The sequence below is a fragment of the Pavona decussata genome, unplaced genomic scaffold (genome assembly GCF_977016875.1).
Source record: "Pavona decussata unplaced genomic scaffold, jaPavDecu1.1 SCAFFOLD_58, whole genome shotgun sequence".
Lineage (NCBI taxonomy): Eukaryota > Metazoa > Cnidaria > Anthozoa > Scleractinia > Agariciidae > Pavona > Pavona decussata.
Genome location: NW_028145480.1, coordinates 6,265,001 through 6,291,439, shown reverse-complemented (window position 1 = coordinate 6,291,439; position 26,439 = coordinate 6,265,001). Strand labels below are relative to the sequence as shown.

Below are 26,439 nucleotides of genomic sequence, written 5' to 3'. Positions count from 1 at the left end.
CCTCACTCTGGCTGTTTGCAGCAAAACAATTATTCTTAACATCTTTAATGAAATACAAATTTGCCCTCAAAGTTTGCTCCTGAGTAGTTCTTCTTGCTGGCATGTGTCAATTGTGGTGAAAAGTTTTGCACGCCGCATAGCGATACATGATGTTTCCCACCACGACGATAATATCTTGCTTGGCAATCTCAGCTCACATGACCACTCCTCAAACAACCAAAACATCGCCCCTTTTGGCAGATAATTCTTTTCTTTGCTTCTGGTTCCGTAACAACAGCGCAATTTGTCAAAGGATGCGGTTCATTGCAGAAAGTACACCACATTTCCTTATGTTGTTGAGGCCTGTCACTCTGCGAAACCAGTGATTTTGAGGGGGTCTCTTGTTTTGACCAAACCGTAATCCATATCCAAACCCTTGTTTTCCCCTCATTTTCAACTGATGTGCCACTGAAGAGAGCACACCTTTCTTGTATCTGTAACTCCCCTGCAAACGACTTCATTAATGTGTGGAGGATCCACTCATCGCTCATAACACAACTCAAAATCAACCCGCAACTCTCGAGGAATTTTTGCCATGATCATGGGATTAGGAATGTTCCGTTTTTGTCAATGAAAATTCCAATTCTTTCCAAACTGTTGAAAATGGCCTCCGTGTGGTAACTTCCAACACTCAGTAATCACAGTAAAAAACCCGTTTATTGCACAATACTCACAGATCTACACTAGCCGCAATGTTGTTCTGAAAAAACCCTAGTCTCGAAGTAAAAAAACGTGTTCTAAAATCGATTGCATAACAAGATCAAATTTCAAAGATCAAATGTCCATTTTAAAACTCTTCATTGTGATTAAAGGGACAGAAAGCTAATTAAATGTCAATCACAGCTTAACAGTTTCAGAAACACACTCCCCCCATATAGCTCGTTTACGAGGCATATGTAATATTTGAGGAAACCGAGTATTAACGAAAAGTACTCAAAAACCTAAACGACACTAATCGAGTAACGCAACAAATGAAATGTTCGGTTCAAAGTTCAGTCTAAATTAGTGTCTCAAACTCAATGTTCACTGGTCGTTGTCAGCAATGTCTTGGATGCATAACTCTGCTTCAGCTGCTGCATCCCGTCTGGGCCTGAATGGCGGCGCGGTAGGGTTGAGAGGCGTTGGGTCCTTTGATCTGTCGCACGACAATTCCAGGGGGTACAAATGTTGTATGGCTCTCTCCAGGACGGGCTTCAGAGTTCGCACCTTAGCTGCACGAACTACGCCATCACGCCCAACAATTAGTTTCGGTTTCGTTCTTCTGACCTCAATATCACCACATCCCCTACTGACAGAGAATTCTTTGAATGTCCATTCTTCAGGCGGTGTCGTTCTCGTAGTGCTCGTAAATATTCAGAGGACCAACGGTGCCAAATCGCATCTTTACTCCTTTGAAGGAATTTCGCTCGTTTCCTGAGATCCTTTTCTTTCAGATGATACAACTGCAGTTCTGGGCAAAATGTTGGACTTAATGAACAACAGGGCGTTTGGCGTGGGTAGCGTATGTCATCTTCTACGTAACAGAGGGCGGTTGTTGAGTACTATCTCAGCGTCCAGGAGCACCTCACTGAGCTCGTCCCAGGATAGTTGACCTTGTCCCACTGTTTTGTAGAAGGCGCCCTTCATTACCCCCACCAAGCGGCGCGGCTCAAATTAAACTGACAGGCTATTTTGTGAGTGCCGAGAAAGATGTTAAGCCTTTCATCTTTGCGTACTTTCCTTAACCAGTTAGCTGCGGCGATGAAAGTACTCCCATTGTCTGAGTAAATCTTTGTTGGCATCCCTCTTTTTGCTATCAGGCGTTTGAGGCTTTTGATAAATTCTGGCATTTGCAGGCTTGGTAGCAATTCCAAGAATACTGCACTGGTCAAGCTGCAAGAATATATCACTATGTACGCCTTCTGTTCCTTCTTTGATTTCCGCTGCAGATACTTTACAGGTCCGGTGAAGTCTTCTCCAATGAACTGAAGGGATTGTCTCCTTCGGTTCTGTCCCTTGGCAGGGGTCCAGCTGGTGGGTGAGGAGCAGCCACGGCTTGAAACCTTTTGCAGCCCCAACAGTTCCTAAGAACTCGTTTGGTGAGTTTGCAAAGGCGAGGTACCCACTGGACTTCACGAACTTTCGCCATGATAAGTCCCACTCCGCCATGCAAAGTGGTTACAAGAGCGCTGAACTACTTTGATGGTGTAAAGGGCAAAATCTGGCAAGAAAACGGGGTATTCTCCCTGAATGCGTCCCCGGCATTCCAACACCCCGTCGGCGTTTCTCTGTAGGTTTAGCTGTAACTTGTCTTCTTGGAAGTGGCCGTCACTGATCGCCTGTTGTTGCGCTCGTTTAATCCAGAAGAGTCTGCATGCGGTGATTTCTTGTGTCAACAGGGGGCCTTGAATTTTCTCCGAAGGATGCTGACAGTTGCGAACGAAATGTGAGACCCATGAGCAAACTCTGAGGGCCTTGTGCAGGTCAAACTTCTCTAGAACACGATCAAGGTCATCACTGATTTTGATTGCCGCCACAAAGATCTCTCGTTGAACTTTCCTTTCTGCATCACTTTGTTGGCTCGCTTGCGTCATGATATCTTCTGGCCTGCTTGTTAGGTCTGCTAACCACTTTGGACCTCTCCACCGCAGCTGTACATCTGTCACACTCCCACCGCGGCTACCGAGGTCCGCAGGATTCTCAATAGAAGGTACGTGACGCCACTGAGTGTTTGGATGACTTTGAATCTTTCGATATTCACCCTGGTCACGCAACCAGTGTAATGCCACTGTGCTATCCAACCAGCACTGGATGCCGGTTGCGAACGGAAACCCTTCCAATGCTTTGTGTATGTTTGTCACCAGATTGACAGCCATGTGTTTGAGCCGAGGAATGGTTAGCCCTTGTTTGGCAAGACGAGACTTGGCAGCAACCAGACCTTGTGTAACGCCAGATTCTTGTGTAACAACAGCATAACTTGCAGCACTCACGCCATGTCCACTGGCATCCCTGAAGGCATGGAACTTTATTTCTTTGATCAGTTCTTGATAGGTTGCCAAACTGCGCGGAAGAGTGACACTGTTTGGCAATTTGTGTTCCCAGTTTTTCCATCGATTTGTGTAAACGTCTGGCAACGGAGCATCCCAAGCGAGTTTTTGGTTGCAAATTTCCCTCCAGCATCACAGGTGACACCAATCCAAGTGTTTATATACATTACATACATTATTTAAACAGAAATTCCAATTCAGCGTAGCTGGTTTAAATGGAGATCTGTATAAAATAATAAGAATAAATAATCAAATATAGAAATGAAAGCAAAAGTCATTCAAAGAGTTCAAGAAGGTGAGAAATTAACTAAGGTGATTTAGGTGTTTCTTGACTCTCAGTTTAAAACTAGTGAGAGACTGATCATGACGTAAGTTACGAGGAAGAGTGTTCCAGGATTTGGCGGCATTGTACTTAAAAGATGTTTGAAATTTAGTAGTCTTGGCAAGAGGCAGGCGAATAAGGTCTTTGTTCCTAGTGCTGTAGTTATGGATCTGCTCCGAGGAGTGGAAGTCATCTAGCAGATAAGCTGGGGCCAAGCCATTGATACACTTATAGACCTGTATGCACTTTTGGTATTCTCTGCGGCATTGAAGGGATGGCCACTTCAATGTTTGCTGTATATCGGTATCAGTAGCCTTGCGACCCGCAATTATTCCCGCAGCTCGCTTGAGAAGACAGTCAAGGTAGATCTTGTTTCCCTGACCGCAACCATCCCACACAACGCAACAGTAATCGAATAACGGTAGAACCATAGCATTAAACAGAGTAATGCAAGCTTCTTTTGGGATGACTTTCCGGGCTCTACGAAGCATTCCAAGGCTGGACAAGACTTTGTGGGTCGTAGACTTTGGCCAAATTTGCAAGAACTCCGCGCTTCGTCAACTCAGCTGTTTCAGCAGGAAAGACGACGCTTAACGTGTCCTGGACTTTGTCCCATGGGAGTCCAAGGAGTTTACTCTTCACCAGATTCAATTTGTTTCCAAGTTGCTGCTTGGCAAAGGTGGGTTCGTCATCCCTGGAAGTCGTCTCTAGGTCAGGTACATTTGAGTGCCATTTGTGGAGTTCAAACCTTGCGTCAGCAAAAACTTCAGCCGTTTCAATGTTTCAACTTCTTTGCGTCTGTCACAATGGGTCCACCTGAGATAAAATCATCTACGTACAGGCTCTTTAATGCTTCACTGACGCTTTCTGGGAGGCGGGGTCTCCATAGCTCAAGGTGTTGCTGGATGACTCCGTTTAGCAGGAACGGGGACGGGGCCAAACCGAACACCACTCGGGTGAAACGCAGAATTTCCACTTCTCTCGAATGCACGTCTTTAATCTAATGAAACCGTAATGAGTCTTGCTCAGCTTGGCGGATCTTTATCTGAAGAAACGCTTTCCATATGTCCCCTGTGACAACCACACTGTGGAATCAGTTACGAGTTAACACGCTCCATAGCTGGTTCTGTAATGGTGGGCCAGCGTGAAGACAATCATTGAGAGATGGTGCATCATTATGGGCGTGAGCGGAGGCGTCGTACACAACTCGGAGTCTTGTCGTCTCAGCGTTCTCTCAAACTACTGCTCGGTGAGGCAAGTAGAATTCTTTTCCCATCGCTTCAGAAGGTGCTGTTTCGACCACACCCTCTTCTAGTTGCTCTCGGATAACAGCATCATACTGGGCTAGCATGTCCGTTTGTCGAAGTTTGCGTAACAAGGAATTCAATTGGAGAAGGCTGTCGTTTTGATTGTTAGGAAGTGGAGGATGGTCACCTTTCCACGCTCAAAGTTGGCAGCAGAGTTCACAGCAAGATACACTCTGGAGATAAATCTGCCTCAGCACCTTGTGACGTTAGCATCCACCCAAAACGTGTAAACTCAGCTACGGGACTCCACGATGACCAACTCGTAATCGCTCCCCGGTACGTATTTTCGCAAAGTCGTTTGCTCCCAGGATGAGATGGACAGGCAGCCCTCTTTTGTCATCATCATCGTCGATGCCCATCCCTCTCAGATGGGGATACTTGGCCAGGACTTCCTTATACTTGGGGTTCTCCAATGAGAGCAATTCCCGTTTGTCGACTTTGGTCACATTCACGTCTAAAGAAAACTCATCTGTCACGGACTGCATCGACACTTTGTACTCTTGCATGACTCTCGTAGCCACGCCCACAAGCATTGCAATTTGACAAACTCCGAAAGCTTTGGCTTTAGCTTTTGTTAGATCCACGAAAGTCGATGATGCCTATGAATGGCTTGCACCGCTGTTGAGAAAGGCCCGATATTTGTATCCTGCGACCTTGACGATTACTACGGGATGAATGACAGCTGAATTTCCTACTTGCGAAGCGGTCATCCCCGGCTCACATGCTTGTTAACGATCACAGATTGATGTGTGATGTTTTATGGCACAATGATAGCAAGAAAGTTTACTGTTGCACTCGATTGCTTGGTGTTTTGGTCCGGTGCAGTTGAAACAGAGCTTCTTTGTCGCCAAGATGTTTTTCCTTTCATCAAATGATGTCACGCGATGACACTCGAGACCTCTGTGCTGGGGGTCCTCGCAGTACTGGTATGTACGTGTTTGTTGCGTTGCATAACTTCTCCGCGCTATTTGATCACGTTTCGAGTGCAGCGTTTCATCTCGATGATCTTCAATTGATTCTACTGGATTTCAACGTATCCAGGAGCCCAATGCATCACAAAGTTTGACAAAATCCCAGTTTTGCCAATCGTCGTCGTTGTAGACCAAATCTCCGCGAATCCCAGCTAACTTGTCTATCGTCAACGCCACATTTCCTCTGACATCTCCCAGCTTTCCCATTGTTTCCAGTGATTGAACATTGTAACACAGTTGTTCGTAAAACTGATGTATTTTTGTGAATTTGTACCTTTGATCCTGGGCAGATCAAGAATATTTTGCACATACGCCTTCACAATCTCACTTTCCTTGCAATAACAATCCATTAAGATACTCTTCGCTTGATTGTACCCCTCCGCAGTAAATGGGAGCCCGTCGATTGTTTTGCGCACCTTGAGATCCACAAATTCTTTGAGATAAGAAAACTTTGTTATCGCGACCATCCCAGTTTTGTCAATAGCCTCAATGAATTGGCCCCAAAACCGATTCCAGTCAAGGTACAGTCCATTGAACTTTGTAATAGTGAACTTGGGAAGTTTAGCAGTGGTACCAGTACCTTGTGTTTGTTTGGCGTCTTGATTCTCTGTGAGAATGGAATCTTGTTGATCTTTCTCTTCAAGCTCTTTGTGATATCTGAATTTTCTCTCTATCAGCTCTCTCTCGAAATCGAGTTGCTCTTGTCTTGCCTTTTCTGTCTCCCTTTGCTTAGCCTCGGTGAGGAATGCAGCCAGTTTATCGACGTCTTCATCAACCATTGCGATTTTGTTCTCTATCTCTTCACTTTATGAGGTAATTGCAAGTGCGTCTTCGCCGCCTTCAATTTTCATTTCTTCTAGTTTTCGCCTCGCTTCATCTGCCAAGTTTCCAATAGCTTGTAACAACTGTACGTGTCGTTTGATGCGGTTGCTGTTTTTACTTGTAAGGACTGTTTCCGTCTTTTCCCTATTCATCTGTAGCTGAGTAAGCTTCGTTTGCAGCTCCCGTTTTGCAGCTTCCATGATGCATTTTCCTAAACCTGAAGATTTGGATCATTTTCTCTTGTTCGAGATTTAATCGCTCACTTGTCCCGTCGGAGGTGCCAGGTGTCGAAAATTGCCTCCGTGTGGTAACTTGCAACACTCAGTAATCACAGTAAAAAACCCGTTTATTTCACAATACTCACAGATGTACACTAGTCCCAATGTTGTTCTGAAAAAACCCTAGTCTCGAAGTAAAAAGACGTTCTAAAATCGATTGCATAACAAGATCAAATTTCAAAGATGAAATGTCCATTATAAAACTCTTCATTGTGATTAAAGTGACAGAAAGCTAATTAAATGTCAATCACAGCTTAACAGTTTCCGAAACAAAACTTCGAACAGCCAACTCTGTTTTGTCGAACAATTGCTGCAATTGTTTAAGATCACCAGTATCATTCACTTTTGGTAGCTGCATTAACATCTTGGTGTGTTTAGAGATAATAACTTGTTTGCTTCCGAACTGGTTGCTAAGGAGACCGACCACATGCTTGTAATTTGAGCTTTTAAGAGGTGAACCAGAAATGGTTTTGGCTGCAGCATCCTCCAATAATGATTTCAAATACTGAAATTTGTCGGCTTCATCCAGATCCTCACTTGTGCGGATTGCGGATGAAGAGCTGTCCCAAAATATTGTCTATTTTGTAGCATCCCCTGTAAACTTAGGCAACGTAAGCTTCCGTAGCTTAATGGAAGGAAGAGGAAAGCTGAAAGGAAGAGGATGTCGGGAACGGAAGGATCTTCTTATAAAGAAACACGATGCAGAAGAGGGGAAGGCTTTGAAGAGGTAAGCTAAGTTTTAAAAACGTCTGCTCGTACAATTTGCAGGTAGGTGTTTCCCATGCCAAGAGTGTTGATGCAAAAACCCAGAAAAACCGGGCAAAACTTCTTCCAACTGCATCTTATTATAACAACTCCCTTTTGAGTTCTAGCATGCAATATGGCATGAAATAATGCGGGTTGTCTAATCATTCGTGTTTTTATTTCGTGTATATATTCAACCTGTTCATGTACAAGCTTAATTATACTTTAGTCTATTTATTTTCAAATTATTTAGAATCTATTTATCTTCAAGTTTTTACGCTTTTGGTTAAATTTGAATACACCGAGATATGAGAAGACTCTCGTTGCTTTTCATTCTCGGCATTCTACATTTGTGTAAAAAGATATTTTTTTTAATGCAATCTTTTATGACACAGTTGTGTAAGAGATATAATTACTAGTGGTTTTCACATCTTATCATATTATTCTATTGTAATTTAGCTGTAATTTTTATCTCATTATCCTGTAAAATTAGAAATGTATTTTTATCTAATGAGCAATAAATACATAAATAATAAGAATAAGAATAATAATAATTATTATTATTATTATTATTATTATTATTATTATTATTATTATTATAAGAATAGCATAGTAACTTTATGACTTTATAAATCGGCTTGAAAGTTGTCTCTTTTTTCATCGAAATAAATTGTAAATTGTAAATAATGGCCTTAGCTCGCACGAGTCTCCTGTATCTCAGTGGTAGAGCATCCGAACTAGTAATCGGAAGGTCTTAGGTTCTACTCCTGATAGGAGCACTCGGATTTCTTTTTTCCGAGTATGCCTGCGTCACTTTCTAGAATAATCATCATTCTCATTCATTCACCAGGCTGGAAATTTACCATCACATTTCTTTCATATACCACACGTTCGACATTCAAATCCTAGCAGTATGCAGGATGTTCCTCCCATGAACCTAGTTTAATGGCCTTAGCTCCCACAAGTCTCCTGTAGCTCAGTGGTAGAGCATCCGAACTAGTAATCGGAAGGTCTTAGGTTCGACTCCTGATAGGAGCACTCAGATTTCTTTTTTCCGAGTATGCCTGGGTCACTTTCTAGAATAATCATCATTCTCAAATTGTAAATAGTTTTTAAGTGGCACTTTCTCTAAGAACAGTCCACTGCGGTTCGGGTCGAAAAAAAGTTTGCCGTCAAACTTTGCCCAGTAAATCATCTTGGGTCGTATGCAAATGAAATGAATTTAGTTTTTGGAAATACGTTAAAATAGATTTTTTACAGGCCACAACAGTCAGAGCGGTCGAGGACCTAAATTTGAGTGTGGCGAAAATAGAAAATTGCATAAAATTGATGAGCTCGCTGCTTGAAAACCAGGAAACGCCACAAAAATTCATTATAATTCCTAAGTAAAGTGGTCCTTCAAAGGTATGAAATGCATATTCATTTTCATTTTTTTTAATTTTTAGGGTCACAAAAATTAATATTAGTAACCCTCATTAAAACGCTTTCTGAAAACCGGTGAAAGTACCCTGTCTTTGCCGGCATTTATTTCACAAGTCCAGACCGAACCATTCTAAATTCCAACTGAACTTTGCCAAACAGATGTTAGAAAGCACAGAAATGTAAAAATACCTTGCACTTTTTATCTTCCTTGATCACAGTGGCTTCGCACTTTTGGTGCTTTTTCGAATATGACACCCACATTATGCAAATGAGCTTGTTGATCAAATTCAGATTGTTATAAAACAAGACATTCTTAATCGCTAAAGTTTACCATTCTAAATTAACTACACCGAAAAGCACACAAAACTAAAACGCATAAACGGGTTTAACCGTTTAAAAATGCTTTTAAACTGATGAATTATTCAGTCCAGACCTCTGAATGCTATGTAAAAAAATGTAAACATTTAATATGCTAAATGCGCTGTCTGCGAAACTTAGTCCTATGTAAACAAATCTTTCATCTCGCTGTTTTCTACTGTCGATTTTTATTTTTTGAAAAGTGCTATTGAAAATTTGTACACGTTTTTGGTATCAAAAACTTGAAGATCAATTCAGCTTTAAATGGATGCTGCGATATGCATTGAAATCGACAACACTTGATTGCCTTTTTATTTGGTAAATGACTACTAAAAGGACAATGCTAACAAGACCATCTTATTTTTCCCCGATCTACGACCAACGTACAGAACAATTTGATGAAGAAAGTTTTCTTTTGCCGGATACGGCATTTTAACGACATCACTCCTGCACTGGAGAAGTTTATAGGTCAAGGTCCTATAAACTCCTCAGTTATAAAGTTCCTAATTTTCTCCAAATTGATTCCATTCACCACTGCTTTGAATACATTATTATTCTTTATTCTCATACGTGATAAGCAATATCCAACACCGTACAATTAAAGCTTACTGGCGTATAACTACTAACTTTTGGAATCTGAGCGGGAATGGCCTCAGTTGACATCAATGTCTTAAGGTGAATCTCTTTCAGGGGCAGTTATATTGACAATTTCCTTATATAAACAATGACCTTTGCATGCACCGCGCTTTGAAACTGTAAAACGTGGTTAACAAATGAAACTGAAGACAAAATCCTTCCTTAAAATCTTTCTAAGCTTACTTCAAAATGACTGTTAACTTTTAATATGAACAGATAGTATTGCTATATGCTTTACATATAACGTGTTTTATCTGCGAAGTCCGACAAATACCCGAAAAAAAAAATGACCGCGCACCATTTGCGCGCGCGCTGGAGCGCCCAATTTTTCTCATAGAAACGACCCGGTTTCAAAATGGCGGGAATTTGTTGCAATCCGCGCGGAAAAGTCCCACACAAAACACCAAAAGATGTTACGTTACCTCAAGGAAAGTTCCCATAGGAACTCATTTACATCACTAGTGTGACCGTGGTTTGGATATGATTTCCTAATTACCATAAAATTTTGCTAACTTTAGCCTTGAATTATTGATCATTTGAAGTTGTTTAAAAAAACTCATCCGTGCCTCGTTTTTTCAACCTACTTCTCAGTGTTTGGATGTCTGATGAAACACACCTTCTCGTGTTTGATATATTGCATCTAACGCATAATTTTACTTGAGAAATACGGCGCTAGTTAATTTAAACGTTTACAGAGACCGTTGCTTCCTAATCTCGTCCCCGTCTTTCACAGTTATTACTATCACTGCTTATTCGGCATTGCATTGCAACTACACTCCGAGATCATTTCCTTCATTTTTGAAAGAAGGACTGCCTTGGTATCTTTGGATCGGACTGAAAGATCAAAATGTTTGCACATCTCTCTAAGCATCGGAACCTTGAAACTTGGTAGCTTCCCATCTCTTGACAAGGTGCACAAATCATAAATATCGTACAGGATTGGGTGGGTCAGGCCTATTTTCCCCAGGACTACCTCTGTTGTATCTCTTAGGCGTTCCTCATCTATGTCGCAAGCGTACTCCTCTACCAGATCGTCCAGCTCTTCTGCGTCGGTATCCTCTTTTTCACTTTCTGTAAGCACCATGTCCATCTGGTGCCCCTGCTTGATGCTTGCTGATAACCTCGAGAAAAAACCTTGAATCTGACACTTAGAGAGCCACTCCGTTCTATCGAACATTCTCTCTCCGCCTATTGTGGAAGCCGTTCGCATATCCTTAGCAACCTGTGCTGGATCTTCTTTCCTGCCAGTGCCTTGCCCAATATTAAACTTATGCGTCAGATACCGCCGAACCTTTTCAGGAAACCTCGCCCCTCCGCACTTTTTGTGAAGTGCCCAGCCCTTCTGTAATTGTGGGGTACTTGAAAGGGATTCTGTCACCGCTGCTGATGCTCCCGTCAATCCTTCCCCTTGTATTGTTAACGTCTGGAAGTGGCTGACCCAGTCTCTTCTTAGCTTATCATACAGACACTCCTTCCCAGGCTGTCGCAGGATTGCATTATGACCAAACATATTCATATGGAGGTCTAGGTCCGACCGACTTTGAAACTCTTCATTGCAGCTTGGCTCGGGACATTCATATAGCTTGTTCTCACTGAGATCGGCTCTGCTTTGCTCTTTTGACGTGAACTGGCGAGCAGTAGTAAGGAAGAATGGGATCTTCTCCATGAGATCTGATTTTCTCTGTGGACAAATTACAATGTCATTCCATGGAATAAACTTCCCAGGACCGACATTGAACGCTCTCCAGACACGTAGGCCTTCTTTAGTAAACTCGAAATTGTGTAGATTGCTGTAGTTCGGAATCTTCCTTATCTCTAGCGTTGTGTACTGCTCTTGGACAGTGCAGACCGTCGCTGTCGTCCCCTTAACTGGCCTCTCTTTCAAAGCGGTATGCATATCTTGTGCAGATACGACATCATGACCTTCGTTACAGTACCTTCTAATAGCTGCCTTAATCGGACACAAGATTCTATCGCACATGTCCTTTCCCGATTGAGGTTCGGAGTGGTCGTATCTGACGATCTCAATCCCCTGGCGATGTCCGAGCTCTCGGAAGGATGAAACCAGCTTGCTATTGTGGTAACACCCTGCTTCATCTGATCTCAAGTAGGCCTTAATTATTCCTGGGTGTCGCAGCTTAATGGTAAAAAGAAGGTTCTCCAGGATTGATAGCACTGCAAACCAGTCCTGTCGACAACTGTCAAGAAGGTGAACGTAGCAGGTTACTTCAAGGTTTTCCTCTCGTCTCGTTATGACGCTACTCACATGCCAATTGATTCCCCTCTTGGCAAACCACTCTGCCTGCTTCTCTCGAAACTTCATGACTGTAAACTTCATAGCCCAATCAACTACTATGACCACTTCATCTTCTTGTATGGAGTTTAAAATTTGCTGCTTTGCTTGATCCTGATTCTGAGCTCGTAAAATATGGGCTTTCCATTGGAAGATTTTAAAGGCGGCACCCTTCGCATCATGCTGAAGGTCGTCTGTTTGATCTTTTCCGAGCTGTGCCTCGTACTTAGGAATGGCACCTTCTACTTCTTCCACGACACTTTTTAGGCTCTCGCAGTCTGCGCACGCCATGTCATGGGTGTGGCTGCATGCGTCCTGGTAGTCAGTGTCACTGGCATCGCTCAAAGCAAAGACTCTACAATGATCAGGGCAGGAGCTGCCATCCTCCCTGCAATGGTCACAGTATTTAGTCTTGAGATATAACTTGCCTTCCCGAAGCTTCTTTCTTGCTTGTTCACACCAGTCCTTTGCTGCCCCAACGTGCTCTAGCTCGTCTACGATTGTTAGCAAATCCTTAAAACCATCAGCACCGTCAGCTGCTGTATTATCAAGACCTCGCAATGATTTCCTCTGTGAAGCTTCTTGGACGTCAAGTACTCTCCACATGGTGGAGTTACTGATCGGGTGAAATCCAGTTTCCTTGCAATGTTCAAGGTATTGGTTAATGATGGTGCACCTGGCCACTGTGCGGACGACATTAGGCATAACAAGTTCTTCCCCACTCTCAAGTTTAAGGGTGCGAGTACCGTAAGCTACATCTTGGTAGTAATATGGCCGCATGGTAAACTCCAAGAAATGGTCTAGTTGGCGCTGATCCACACGGATTCTGTGTCGCGGTAATCTTTCAACAGGTATTCCGGGTCCTTCAATCTTCGCTTGAGCTCTTGCCTTCTTTATTTGCCTTTCAGAGAGATCTTCAAATGGCTTGTGGATTTCTTTAAGCTCTTTTTTTGTGAATCGATCGGCGTAGATACTCAGTATTTGTGTTTTTACAGACCTGGACGGGGCATTTTGATATGCAACAACGAGGGCTTTCAGGCCGACACCACCAATTTCAGTCTTATTGTTGTGTTGATCTATTACTGCCTGGAACAATTGCTCTCCATCGTTGGGCGCTATTACATCACACAACAACTGACACACCTGCTCTGTTTTCTGGACAACTGCTGATCTTTCAGCCTTGGGGCAACTTTCCCAGCAAGCTACTTGTGACTCCAGGGGATCGATTTTAGGCTTTCTTGCAGCATCAGCAAGGCTGTCAATGCAGGAATTGAAAACTTGCACTGGCCCTCCAGTATTTTCTTCAGTTAATCCAAATTCTTCCATTTCCATGCTGTCGTCAAATGCAAGCAAGGCTGAAGGCGTCCAAGTTTCATCAGGGTTGCATCCCCGCCTCAAAACACAGGGTGTTATGGTTGAGTACATTGAAGACTGGAGTTGAGCTGATGCTGCTTCTTTGCAAGGCCTTAAAATGAAAATTAATTTTAATTGAGAGCCAGCAAAGTTCAAGCAACGGCATTTTTAGTGTACTTATGTCCAAAAAATAGACGGGTCGTGTCCCTTTTCGGTTGCATGTGCTTGCTGTAAAAAACATTAGTGCATCAAAAGGGAGTGAATTAGTTTAAATGTGGACTTTACTACCTTGGCCATCTCCAACTCGAAACTCAATCGCTTTAAAATGTGTAATTTGGAGGGGGTCGACCTTCTTTGTGTGCTTTATTTTACGTTATGTCTTCCCCCCTTTAATAAGAGATATGGACATCCTATGAAGATCGCTTTTCCAGTATTTACGGGCTCAAATAACCTCTTTAATGAAGAAGTTGTTCTCTTTCACTTTGGAAGCTTTACTATGCACAGTTGCATTGATAGCCAATTGATATTTGGCCTGGCAAATGCAAGGACCTACAATCTTGGACAGAATAAAAGAAAAAAAATTCTAAATCAATCAGTATGAATTTGCGTGTAAAGCAAAACGCGCCATGTTTCAATCACTGAAAAAAAGGGGGGCTGGTCTTAATTTTTTATTTCAATTGTCCAAGATTGTAGCTATTAATATGTCTGTTGAGGCTCCCAACGCGTGCGCAACAACCCCCCCCCCCCCCCACTCCCCCCGCCCGCCAAAGCAGATACTGAAAATGCCCCTCAATTTAATGCAATAGCCATTTTCTTAACGCGACAGCCATTTGTACAGAGACCGGCGTTAATGGGGCTTCACTATGGAGTAAAAGATTCTTGACACAATGGCGGGGCCGTCCCTCATGTTGTTATTGTGCTTTATCTTATAACGAATATCACCAAATATGGCAATGTTCATCTTATTGCGGAGATTGCCTTCCTGTAACAAATTGATTCAAACTAATCAAATAAGATTAAACTCATTATAAGCCAGGCTACATTAATAAATATCGAGATTTTAATAGGTGCGCGCGCTGAGTTTTTTTCTCTACGAAAGGTTAGAAACGATGTTATAGTCTGATTTTTCTCTATATACCTACATTTGTTGGCAGATATTTTACAAAATAACTCACCTCGCGCCTGGATTGGACATTTGTACAGATTCCTTTTCCGAAGTTGCACGGAAGATCCAAGGCATTTCTTTCACAGAGGCATTGTGTTGGCTGCGGCAGTTGATGCAAATAACTTATTTGATCAAAAAGAAAGTCAAATTACTCAAGGAAGGTTCTACAACTGACTTCGGACTTATTTCTCATGCTCGGGCTACTGCGCTACGCAGTCTAAGAAGCATGTGAAAATACCACACGAACATTTTTTATCGGGGGATGTTTCAGTACAATTTCGTTTTGATACGCAATGTGGGGGGGGGGGGGGGGGGGAGAGTGAGGGTGCCCTTAACCCCCTGAAGGCGATAAAATTGGACAATTTTCATTATATTCACAGAGACCTAAAGTAAAGAACTATCTAAAACACGACCGGCATCTTTCTGCTCCGCAAGGGCTACTTTAGGTTAATAAACCGAGGAGGGACTGGGGAAGGGGATAAACTCGAGCGCGCCTTGTTTTTGTCTTTGCTCTTCCTTTACTCCTTTCCCCCTGATTTTTTAGGCCCATTTTTGGAGAATATTATATGCAAAGAAAAGAGATGGCCAATAACATATCACGTACCGTGTACCAAAGAACCCGGTATTTCATACATAATGAGATGTCAAGAATGCCTCTACATTTCCAATTATGTCGCAATATTAGTGTGCAACCCGCAAGAGCAAAAAGGAAAGGCTGCTACATCCAAACGTATTAAACGAGGGTCGTTGTTTTGGGAACTTTACCGCATGTGCGAAAGAAAAAAATAAAGACAGGGAGAAAAGCGAAGATCATTCAATTATCAACACAGGTAGATAATTCAATTAGACGCTAATTGTAAAAGCCAACAAACTGAACGAAAACACCCGCAAATGCCGTGAGAAAAAATCTCAGACAGGGAGCTCGAATTAGGCACACTTCCCCGCCACATTTTCACTCTAAACTTGTTGCAAAATTTTATCCTAGAAAAATTCAATACCAACTTGAAGTTCTTCATCATAAATAAAAGTCAGTTTGCTATAACTGATTTTATGTAAGAGAACGGTCACAAGGAAGTAACTTATGTACGCACCTGAACCGATTTGGACAAGGACACCATACATTTGATAAATAGCCTTAGACGTTTCAAGATTAACAGAATACCGGCTCTTTGTCCCCTTCTGGCTCCTACCAGGACGTCCCTGATGAGCGGGATACTGGCATGCTGTTCTCGGGCGCCAGAACTTCCCCAAGGTGTGTCTATGTTTGGCGCATACCGACATTTGTTCCACGACGGTCTGTTCCAAATCAAAAAGGCCGGCCCTGGCCAGGATTAGCTCTCCCTCCGTTATAGTTTCTCGCGATAAATGGACAGACGCAAGGTGGCTTTCTATTGATTCAGTGCAATGGAGCAAATTAAAGAAACCTGAAATGCCTCTTGAATCACTACAAATCCCTGAACGTGACAGAAAGCACGACATCTTGTTTCGGAATGCACAATTTCCCTTATTACCCAAGTCTTGACGTCAAGGATCGAGGAATTTGTATAAAGGGAATAAGGAATACGGGACGTGGATTGGGCCACAAAACTCTTTAATGCGGATTCAAATTTGAGGGTAAGTCGTAAACGAGCTGTTTATGTTCAATGAAATACATGTGCAATAAAGTACCTGTAATTGATTCTCATAAGTGTCAAGTTCAAATTCTAAGCCACGGCTTCTAACCTCATGCCAGTTGAGGGTCCACGGCACTTATTTCAAATTTCAGATTTTCCCTGTGGTAGTTTTTGAGCTGGTAACTGACACCTTCAGAATCCCGAGGGTGCTCTAAATATAATGTTATGGAATGGAATTACAGCGAACATTTCCAGGACACATTGGGGGCGCGTATTCGAGAGGTAGCACTTTTTCGAGGATTTATGGTATTTTAGTGGACTGCCTGTCAACTAGCTTGGAGTAGTTTTAAAATTACACTTACACCATAAAGAACACAGCAACAATATACTTTACTGGTGTCCCTTAATGTGGGATTTGATTATCTTTGCTAGGAGGAGAGCTCGTGTTAATAATGACTTTAAAATAATTACACTGAAACAATGAGACATTACATTAAAAATATTAACTACACCAAGAAGTACAGGTTAGAAGCTTTGGCATTTACGGCGGAGGGCCTGGAGTGAAACTCTCAGAGCGAGACACCAGTCCGCCGGGATTGCAACCGGAACACATCGCGATGAACGGATAGACGGATTATCCTTCCCTTGCTTCCTATGAAATCTTTCTTTTTCTGTGCAGTTTGTTTTTCTTTCCGGCTTTCATGTACAAGTTCTTATCAATTCATTTTAAGCAACATATTAATAATGCCCAGCTTTTGAAAATTAATAAATCACGTTTTACTAAAGAAATGTTTTTTGCAAACTGTAATAAAATGACAACTTGCACTTCAAAAGACAAATGGCTCAAACAACTTCTAGTCTATCGAGATTTTTTTCGTGGTGTGGTGCAGAAGTTTATATTACCTATATATATTGAGAAAGGCACTTAACGAGGAGGGATGTACAGGCCAGCATCCTCCTTCTAGTCTGCTTGTCAATTTCAGTGATTTGTGATTAATTTAGATGGCAGTAGGCCAAACTCAGCGAAATATTTTACTTCCTAAAGGACCTTCAAGCAATGAATACCAATTGAATGGCGTCAACAAAGCAGCGACATGCAAAAATGAAAAAATAAATAATAATGATAATAATAATAAAAATAATGATAATAATAATAATAATGAAAATAAGTTTCTTACCTAAATACTGTTTAGCAGACAGACTAATTTGCATAAATATTCCCCACACAGTATCCAAAAATCGGGACAGAATTATTCACCAATTTTAGGCATTTGTAAACGGTTGAAACCGTTTATGCGTTTTATTTTGTGTGTTTTTTGGTGTGGTTAATTTAGAATGGTGAAAGTTAACGATTAAGAATGTTTTAATTTATAACAATCTGAATTTGATCAACAACCTCATTTGCATAATGCGGATTTCATATTCGCAAAAGCGCCAAAAGTGCGAAGTCGCTGTGATCAAGGAAGATAAAAAGTGCAAGGTATTTTTACATTTCTGTACTTTCTAACATCTGTTTAGCAAAGTTCAGTTGGAATTTAGAATGGTTCGGTCTGGACTTGTGAAATAAATGCCGGCAAAGACAGGGTACTTTCACCGGTTTTCAGAAAGCGTTTTAATGAGGGTTACTAATATTAATTTTTGTGACTTTAAAAATTAAAACAAATCCAAATAAATATGCATTTCATACCTTTGAAGGACCACTTTACTTAGGAATTACAATGAATTTTTGTGGCGTTTCCTGGTTTTCGAGCAGTGAGCTCATCAATTTTATGCAATTTTCTATTTTCGCCACGCCCAAAATTTAGGTCCTCGACCGCTCTGACTGTTGAGACCTGTAAAAAATCTATTTTAACGTATTTCCAAAAAATAAAGTCATTTCATTTGCGTACGACCCAAGATGATTTACTGGGCAAAGTTTGAGGGCAAACTTTTTTCTGACCCGAAACGCAGTGGACCGTTCTTACAGAAAGTGCCACTTAATAGTTCTTTTTTCTACTTCTAACTTGTGAATAGCAATTTGCTTGAAATATGTCAATAAAGAGTTCTCATTATTAAATTTAAAAAAAAAAAAATTATTATTATTATTATTATTATTATCATCATCATCATTGGATTAGTGAATGGCAGGAAGGTTACATGTATTGGAGGGGGGATCCTGACCCTGTTTATGACAAGAAAAGATACCCTGTTTTAGACAATGTGATGAAATTGATTCCCTGTCTAAGACAGAAATCTCTCAAAACCATACCCTGTAAAACCATAAAAAAAGCTTGGTAAATCTTAACTATATAAATGTAAACTCAAGTTTATTTACTTTTGGTATTTGTGTATTCTAGATCTGGAACTGAGGAAGAAGATGATCAACTCAAATCATTATTGGAGGACATAACCAGTTGCGTCCAGGACATGCCTGAAAAACAGAAAAAAAGGAAGAAATGGACAAGTCTAAAGGCTTGGCAATGAGGGGAAGCTGCAATGGAAACATACGCCAGTAAGTGGACTCGATAATTTATATTGCTGTGTAAATCAGTGCTGATGCATTTTGATTTCAATTAGCTGGTTTGAAGATAATTTTCTTGAATAAAGTAAATTTCAGCATTTAGTCCAGGAGCATGTGTGATGCCATGGGAATTTCGTGAAGAAAGCAAGCCACTATTCTGAATGTGTTAAGGGGACCCTAAATTACATGAAAAGTTTTGGTGGCAACTTTGGAACTTGCTCAGACGGGTTTTATGGGCGGTCGAAAATGTGACATGTATTTCCCAACATGGAAACGAGGCTCAAACATAAAATTATCTATAGGTATCCATTATTTGCATAAAATTGAACCAAAATCACCACAATTGTGCAAATTAATGTTTCAAATACTAAAACGCGCTTTTAAGAGGTTATTAGGGTCACGTGACCAAGTTAGCACGAAAACGAGGTTCACGCAAAAGCTGCACTGGAAAGCCCTTTTACGTCTCCTGACAAAGACAGAGATTGAAGAAAGTATGGCAGATGGATGTCATCTGTGTAACCAAACATGTTTATATGGTAAGGGTTATCACGTGACCATGCTTGCATGAAAACGAGGCTGACACAAAAATCACATTGTTATAAATGAAACCTTAGTAATTTTACCAAAATGACAATGTTTAAACGAAAATATTTTATGAATTGTTTAAAGATAGAAATATGACAAACATTGGCCAGGCAACCAGTTTAATCAAAAATATTAATAGTCTGATATCTTGTCACTCTTCATAGCAGTGATACAATGTAGCCAAAACATTACAGTGGATCAGATAAACTTTCTTTCCCATATTAGAATCACTTTCCACAGGAGTTTACTGGTTTGTCGAAATTTACCATAGCCTTCCTAGCAAAATATCTTAGCATGGTTATCAGTAACTGTTACTGGTTGTCCGTGTGGTTCACTCGTGTGTATACAATGATTTACAATGTTCATTTGGACTATAAACTAGTCGACATCATCTGAAATGTCCTCTTCATCTAAACAGAGGAGATCTTCCTCCTAAACATCGTTATCACAGGTCTTCCCATTGTCCGAGCAGGTGCAGAGGTCTGTGCACTTTAAACCAGCCTTGTGGCACTGACAGCGGTTAGTGGAACACCTTTCTTTAGAGCATCCATTCTTTACAAGTTGAAGTATCGCTTCAGGGGCTGATGGCAGGTTTGTCATGATGGGTATCCAGTCATCTTGGTCCATTTACCATCCATACTGCTTCGGTGATGGTAGCGCTGGGTTTGTTATTCTGTCGCTGTTCCAGATCATCAACTGGTAATGTGCTCTCAGGATTGTCTGGTGCAATACGGCCTGTGGTCGTGGATGCCTGTCTGATTGTGCTCGTTTCTTCTTGAAAACGAATTATCCTAGCTCTTTAACAGTCGTTATTATTGTTACCGGTTGATATAGAAGACAGACAAACTTCAAATTTCTTCATTTGGATGAGCAGCTTGCCCAAGTTCTGCAAGGGCAGTGATGATGGATAGATCCGCCTCTGCGAATACCTTCCTGCAGAGAAGCTTTCCCTTTCCAGAAAAAACTCCCTGTGTTGTTGGCCCCATTTAGGGCATGGAATGCTGGCAGTGCTGCTATCTTCTCTGGCCAAAGAGTTTGAACAATCGGTTTTAGCTCAATAATCCGATGGTGTTGCCCTCTTCCCGTGACAAACAGCGTGTTCTTGCACAATTTCGGATAACGCGTAAGAGCAAGGACGAAGACATCTGTATCCGGAGAGTGAATCTGTAGTTGGGTTGCACCATAAGCCGTAGCATCGAGGGCATGCAAGATCATCTTTGTGTCAGCTTCCTCTTGGTTGCTCCTTAAATGTCCCTTGTCCTTGTGTGTGGCTTGACGTCCACTTCCCCATGCTACCACCAGTTGCCCTACACTACGATCAGCATACTCTTTAAACTTTTGGCCCAAATAGATGGTGAGGTCCATCTTGGCCTTCCTGTGTGACAGGAGTCGTTTCTTTGGAACTTTGGCAATGTGCGTTGTGTCGGTGATGTGGTAATAGACTGGAGCTTAATTGGCCTCGGTGGGGCCTGTCGTCTAACCCTGGTGGCCGCTTTGAGTCAAAAAGGGTAAATCATATCTGTCAACAATTAAACGCACTTCATTTCTTCCAGTGTATGTCTGCAAAACACGGTTGCTGAATTGTTCAGCCAGTTGTGCGCAATTTTTGATCCACTCTGGCTTGTCAAGTGACTGAAATTCTGCCATATCCCATCTACAATAGCGACTTGCACTAGCTTGATCTTCATTTGGACTAGCTACTCTCCTGTTGTCGTTCAGCTTCTGTAGAATGTTCATTAGATTACTCTTGGATGAACAGTGAAGCATCGTACCAAGAACAGCAAACAATGATCGCGGGACTATCGAAAATTCGTATTGGCCTACAGTCTCCTTTATCTCAATTTCTGGCCTGGTCTTGCACACCATAATAATACAGGCGAAAAGAGACCTATCCTCTTGAAACTCCACAATCCTGTCTGCTGCAGTCACCTTTACCATCTTAATGCACTGGTCTTCCATGTTAGGAGTTTTCTCTTATTTAAGGTTAACTTCACCGCACTGGACTCGTTCTTTTACAAAACAGTCAAACAGTCTCCTGCCGATCTCACTTTGTTCACAAAAATCTTTCTTTTCCGTTTCTGGAATAACCACCTTGGTCACTAGGTTGAACAGGTCGGTATGTGCATCAGGGAATGAATTCATGAACCTTTCAATGGTGGTTGTTAACTGTGCTAAACCTTTCTCTTCACGTGCTAAGAGAGCTGTAGCGAGGTCATGATGACGACCTTTAAGTTTGGAAGACACCCCTGTCATGTTCTTGGCTTGTTCAGCTAGGCTTGCAAACGTTTTACTTATTTTTCATGTTTGTGTGATTTTAAGAGCATCTAATGTATTTTTTTTGGAGGGGGAGAGAGGGCAATTTTTTTAATGTAAGCGCTTTTCAAATATTCTAATTAATTTTAAGTTTGTCACTTTTGATGTGTATGTTATCAAATAAATGAAAACATTATTTTGGAACATAATTATAGAAGACATTATTATAGAAGATTTCATTTTTGTTTTCATGAATTATTTACATAACTTGTGGACACGGGTCTGGGCTAGTTATGTTACACTCAATCATTTTCATTACATTCAAACAGTTAATCTTATTATTATTATTGTTATTATTATTATTATTATTATTATTATTATTATTATTATTTAGATAGTCCTTATTTATTTTTTATTAACTTTTTGACGCTTTTTAAACTATTGAAAGTGAGAAATGAAGTAGGAGATAGAGTAGAAGAGGAGAGAAGAAGAATATCGCGTTGTATTTTTATAAGCTTTGTATTTTTAGGCTGGATAATGCAATGTTAACCGAGAATGTCTTGAGCTGTTATCCATTTCACGATATCAATAGGGTGCAAAAATTGATTATTATTATTAATATTATGATTATTTTTATTATTATTATTATTATTATTATTATTATTATTATTATTATTATTATAATTATTATATCACCTTTCCTTCATTTTCATGATAGCCCATTCATCTTAAGGCATTACCCTTATAAACACATTTGAATGCATGGGTGTTATCAAGCAACAATACTTCATACCTCATCCTTTTGCAATGTTCCATGCTCTTCAGTGCAGCTTTTGTGCCAGCCTCGTTTTCATGCAAGCATGGTCACGTTATAACCCTTACCATATAAACATGTTTGGTTACACGGATGACATCCATCTGCCATACTTTCTTCAATCTCTGTCTTTGTCAGGAGACGTTAAAGGGCTTGCCAGTACAGCTTTTGCGTGAGCCTCGTTTTCGTGCCAGCTTTGTCACGTGACCCTAATAATCTCTCAAAATCGCGTTTTAATGTTTGGAACATTGATTTGCATAATTGTGGTGATTTTGGTTCAATTTTACGCAAATAATGGATAGCTATAGAAAATTTTATGTTTGAGCCTCGTTTCCATGTTGGGATATACATGTCACATTTTTGACCCCCCATAAAACCCGTCTGAGCAAGTTCCAAAGTTGCCACCAAAATTTTTCATGCAATTTAGGGTCCCCTTAACACATTCGGAATAGTGGCTCGCTTTCTTCACGAAATTCCCACGGGACTTTATTTCATGACATTTGCTGCCGGACTAATTGTGGACACACAACATGCTTTCCAATGACAATTAAAAAAAATGATTCTGCTATACGTGATCATACATAAACATCATGCAAATGATATTTGTGTATGGTTAGAGGGTCACACATTTATCAAGGCTTACTTTCAAGTATTAACCTCATGAAAAAGTTGCTTATTATTATTACTGGTTTGCGGTATCATCCTTTTGTTGACCCATTACTGTGGTTGCAGAAAATTTGAAGACAAATGCTGGCAGTCACCCAGATGAAGTGGAAGAAGATGACGAACTGTTTTCTCCAGGTATTAGTTAACAAATATTACAATGAATTGTTTGTAACACATGAAATATTTATTTTGAATTTATCTTTAAACTTACTTGACTGCACAATATGACATAAATATTATTAACAAAATAATTATATTATTAATAATTATGTTTTTTACCATTAAATAATTTCAGGGTGCTCAAAGAAAACGAAGAAAGGTCGCACTGTGCATCTCAGATGCTCAATCACCTGACTATGAAACATGAAAACAACATGAAAATGAAAGAAAGAAAAGATGACCATGGAAGAAAGAAAACTTCAATTAGAAGAAAGAAAGATGAGGATGGAAGAAACGAAGTGGCAGTTGTTGATGTCTCAACAAGCAAAAGATAATTTATTTGATTAAGGCCGGTTGTTGATAATGATATGAGCCAAGTACCTTACAATTTATTTACAATGCATTTTGGGACGTACATTGTCATGAATTTTTCTTCACGAGAGCATGTTCCATTTTAAATGAATTAATATCTAATGTAAGGTTATTTTTAATTTTCTTCAATGTACATGAGGGCCTCTGCAGATTATTCATTGCCAAAACATTTAGGTGGTTGTTAAAAACATTGGTGAAGGTCTGAATAAAATGAAAAGAAAATATTGTGTTTAACCTCTGGAAGCCTTTATCAGTTCAGAGGACACTTATTTTTCAACAAAATAGAATCAGTTGTCATGTACAGGGTTGTACACTTAATTATTGTATACAACAGTCAACAGTAGTCTTTTTCCAGTCGATTAGGTTCATTTTAGGCTCAAACTGTTACTCCAGGGGGAAGGGGTACTCAAAATTTTCATGACAGGGAGAGGGGGGGTTTGGGTCCAAAGATTGTGACTCCCAGTATTTTTATTGGGGGGGGGGGGGGTTAAAAAAATAAGCGTATTTTGGGGGGTTTTAAATCTCAGAGTGGCATTTTTGTTGCAATTAGTACGAGTGCCAGGGTTATTGCATGGTATTTTTTGGGTATAAATTCCGATAGTAGGTATTTTTTGGGGTTGCAATTTGAGGCTCCGTCTGACCCCCCGTCACGAAAATTTCAGGTACCCCCTCCCTGGGACTGTTACCACAATGCACCACAACAAACAATAACAGCAAGGCAAAGTTTCTTACAGTGACAATTTAGGTTAAAGAGGGCTACCAATTTTGAGTAATATGAAACACATTAAATTTGACTTGCTGGTATTAACAATTCAACCAGTTATCAAGGACAGCTCTCTATGATCAGACTCTGTACAATCTACGGTGACATATACAGTAAAAACCGGCAAATAAGAACACATGGATTTAACCCATCAGGCTGAAAATTGGCCAATTATGCACCATATATATAAGAACAAATTCAGCCTGACAAATAAAACATGTTCTTATGTAAAAAGAGAGATGATGCCAAAATAAGAAAGCAATAACTTATATTAAAATATTTTGGTGTGTTGGTCTTATACAAACTCTAAGAGCCATACAGTACCTGACAGAAAGTGCACTGTACATGTATGTCAAGTGATGTACAATGTTAAGTATTTCTGAAACAAATTTTAAGATCACTTTCAGGCTGATTTCTAACTAAACACCTGGTAAATAAGAACATCAGCCTGAAATTAACTTAAAATTGGGCCATGTGTTCTTATATGGGGGTGTTTTCTGTATAAGACTGACAGTGATGTTAACTTATATCGACATTGTTCGATTATTAACCAAACTAGCTGTTGTTTAAATCTGTTTCAAGTTCTGGAGGATCCAGATCAAAAAATTGGCCTGTCTGTGAGCCATATAGGCAAGTGTTGCAATTAGCTAACAAAGCAGCTACAATGTAAAGCTTACCAACTGGCTGCAAAAGAACTTTCAGATTTTTTGAAAAGTCCAAAAATGCAAAATATTTCACAATCTTCTGATAACTCCATTCTACACTAGTTCGCACAGCACTCATGGCTTCATTGAAACCAGTTGCTCATCAGGTGTTAGCCGTGCTCCCCTAAATGGAACAATAATATGCCTCCTTACAGGGTAAGCAGGATCCCCGTATATCACATAAGGTTCTCCATTTGCCTTAACCATCTTTTGATCCAGTCTGTCAAGAAGGCCACTTCCCCGCAACATGAATGCATCATGGCGACGTCCCTCTAATGACCCAAACAAGTGACAAATGATTCCATTTGGCGCCACCACAGACTGAAGAATTAATAAGCAGAAAACATATGTCACTTTGTCTACTTTACTAGTTCTAATCCGTTCCTACTGCCTGGATTTCATGATTTTTTTGAAAGCCCTGTTAATTTAAAGTTGATGGAAAACACATTAAAGCATGTCTTGAGGATTGTTTCTAAGTAATTGTCTACAATAACAACCTCACAAGAGCTTGTACCTGCTTGAATAAATCTGATTGAATAAATTCAATTATTTACGTCAGTGTCTTCAGGTCAACCTAAATAAATAGTGAATGACTATCAAACACATTGATGTCCACCCTTAATTCTGACATACCTGAAATTTTAGACAGTGAGTTCTCTTATGGCCTGAGAACATTATGCGTTGGTTCCTAATTGGTCTCAGATTGGTCTTGCAGTTCCATCCACAAATCCCCAGCAATCTCTAAGAGGAGATCCTTTCGCAAAAATGGTGTCAGCAAAAGCTTGTGGATTAAGCCACACAAGATGCAAATCATGCAGCAGATTAGCAAACCTCTCATAGATGTCTGTAAGAATCTAAAATTTATTGAATGGCAAAATTAGTATGGAATTGGTCTCTTAAGGAAAAAAATAAATTAGATGTAGCAGTTAATTTTTATTTACTTCAGTTAATTTTTAATTTTTAACTGGGTAATTTTGATGTTATGGAAACATTGAATGTTGTCTAGCTTTTGATCTTGTTGGCCTTTTGTAAAATGTTTTTAAAAAATATTAATTTTATTTTTTTCAAAACCTATCTTTCTTTGTATGTTTTCTTCACCCCGGTAGATTATTAATTGCCTGAATATTTTTATAAATTATCTGTATTTTAAGGTTAAGAATAGATTTCTAATTTCATTTACTTAAACACTTAATTATCTTTGTTATTTTGGAGGAATTAACTGTTTTCATAGGAATGCTCCTCTTGATTTTCCCCGTTAAAAGTCGTGTCTTTAAG

The 26,439-nt window shown here is 40.3% G+C and overlaps 1 protein-coding gene and 2 pseudogenes across 2 annotated transcripts; 1 reads left to right on the top strand and 2 right to left on the bottom strand.

Annotated features, from left to right (window-relative positions):
• Positions 1–7,226: 7,226 nt before the first annotated feature.
• On the top strand, positions 7,227–23,835 carry LOC146479925 (uncharacterized; annotated as a pseudogene). Its single transcript, XR_014864921.1, has 4 exons — positions 7,227–7,492; positions 18,685–18,839; positions 23,233–23,301; positions 23,462–23,835. The product of XR_014864921.1 is annotated as an uncharacterized LOC146479925 (transcript).
• Positions 10,667–14,810, bottom strand: LOC146479926 (uncharacterized). The gene is made up of 2 exons (XM_085110276.1): positions 14,746–14,810; positions 10,667–13,682 (listed from the first exon to the last, which is right to left on the bottom strand). The coding sequence occupies exons 1-2, from the start codon at positions 14,808–14,810 to the stop codon at positions 10,667–10,669; spliced, it is 3,081 nt and encodes a 1,026-aa protein (XP_084966402.1).
• Positions 23,836–24,933: 1,098 nt separating the features above from the next.
• The window catches only part of LOC146479924 (uncharacterized), a 3,221-nt pseudogene continuing 1,715 nt past the window's right edge, over positions 24,934–26,439 (bottom strand).

What these genes read in the sequence shown, in the direction of transcription:
- LOC146479926 (XM_085110276.1), bottom strand. Translation starts at nt 14,810, where the DNA reads ATGCCTTGGATCTTCCGTGCAACTTCGGAAAAGGAATCTGTACAAATG. An exon ending in ATGTCCAATCCAGGCGCGAG is followed by an intron (nt 13,683 to 14,745) that starts GTGAGTTATTTT and finishes TTTCATTTTAAG; the next exon opens with GCCTTGCAAAGAAGCAGCAT.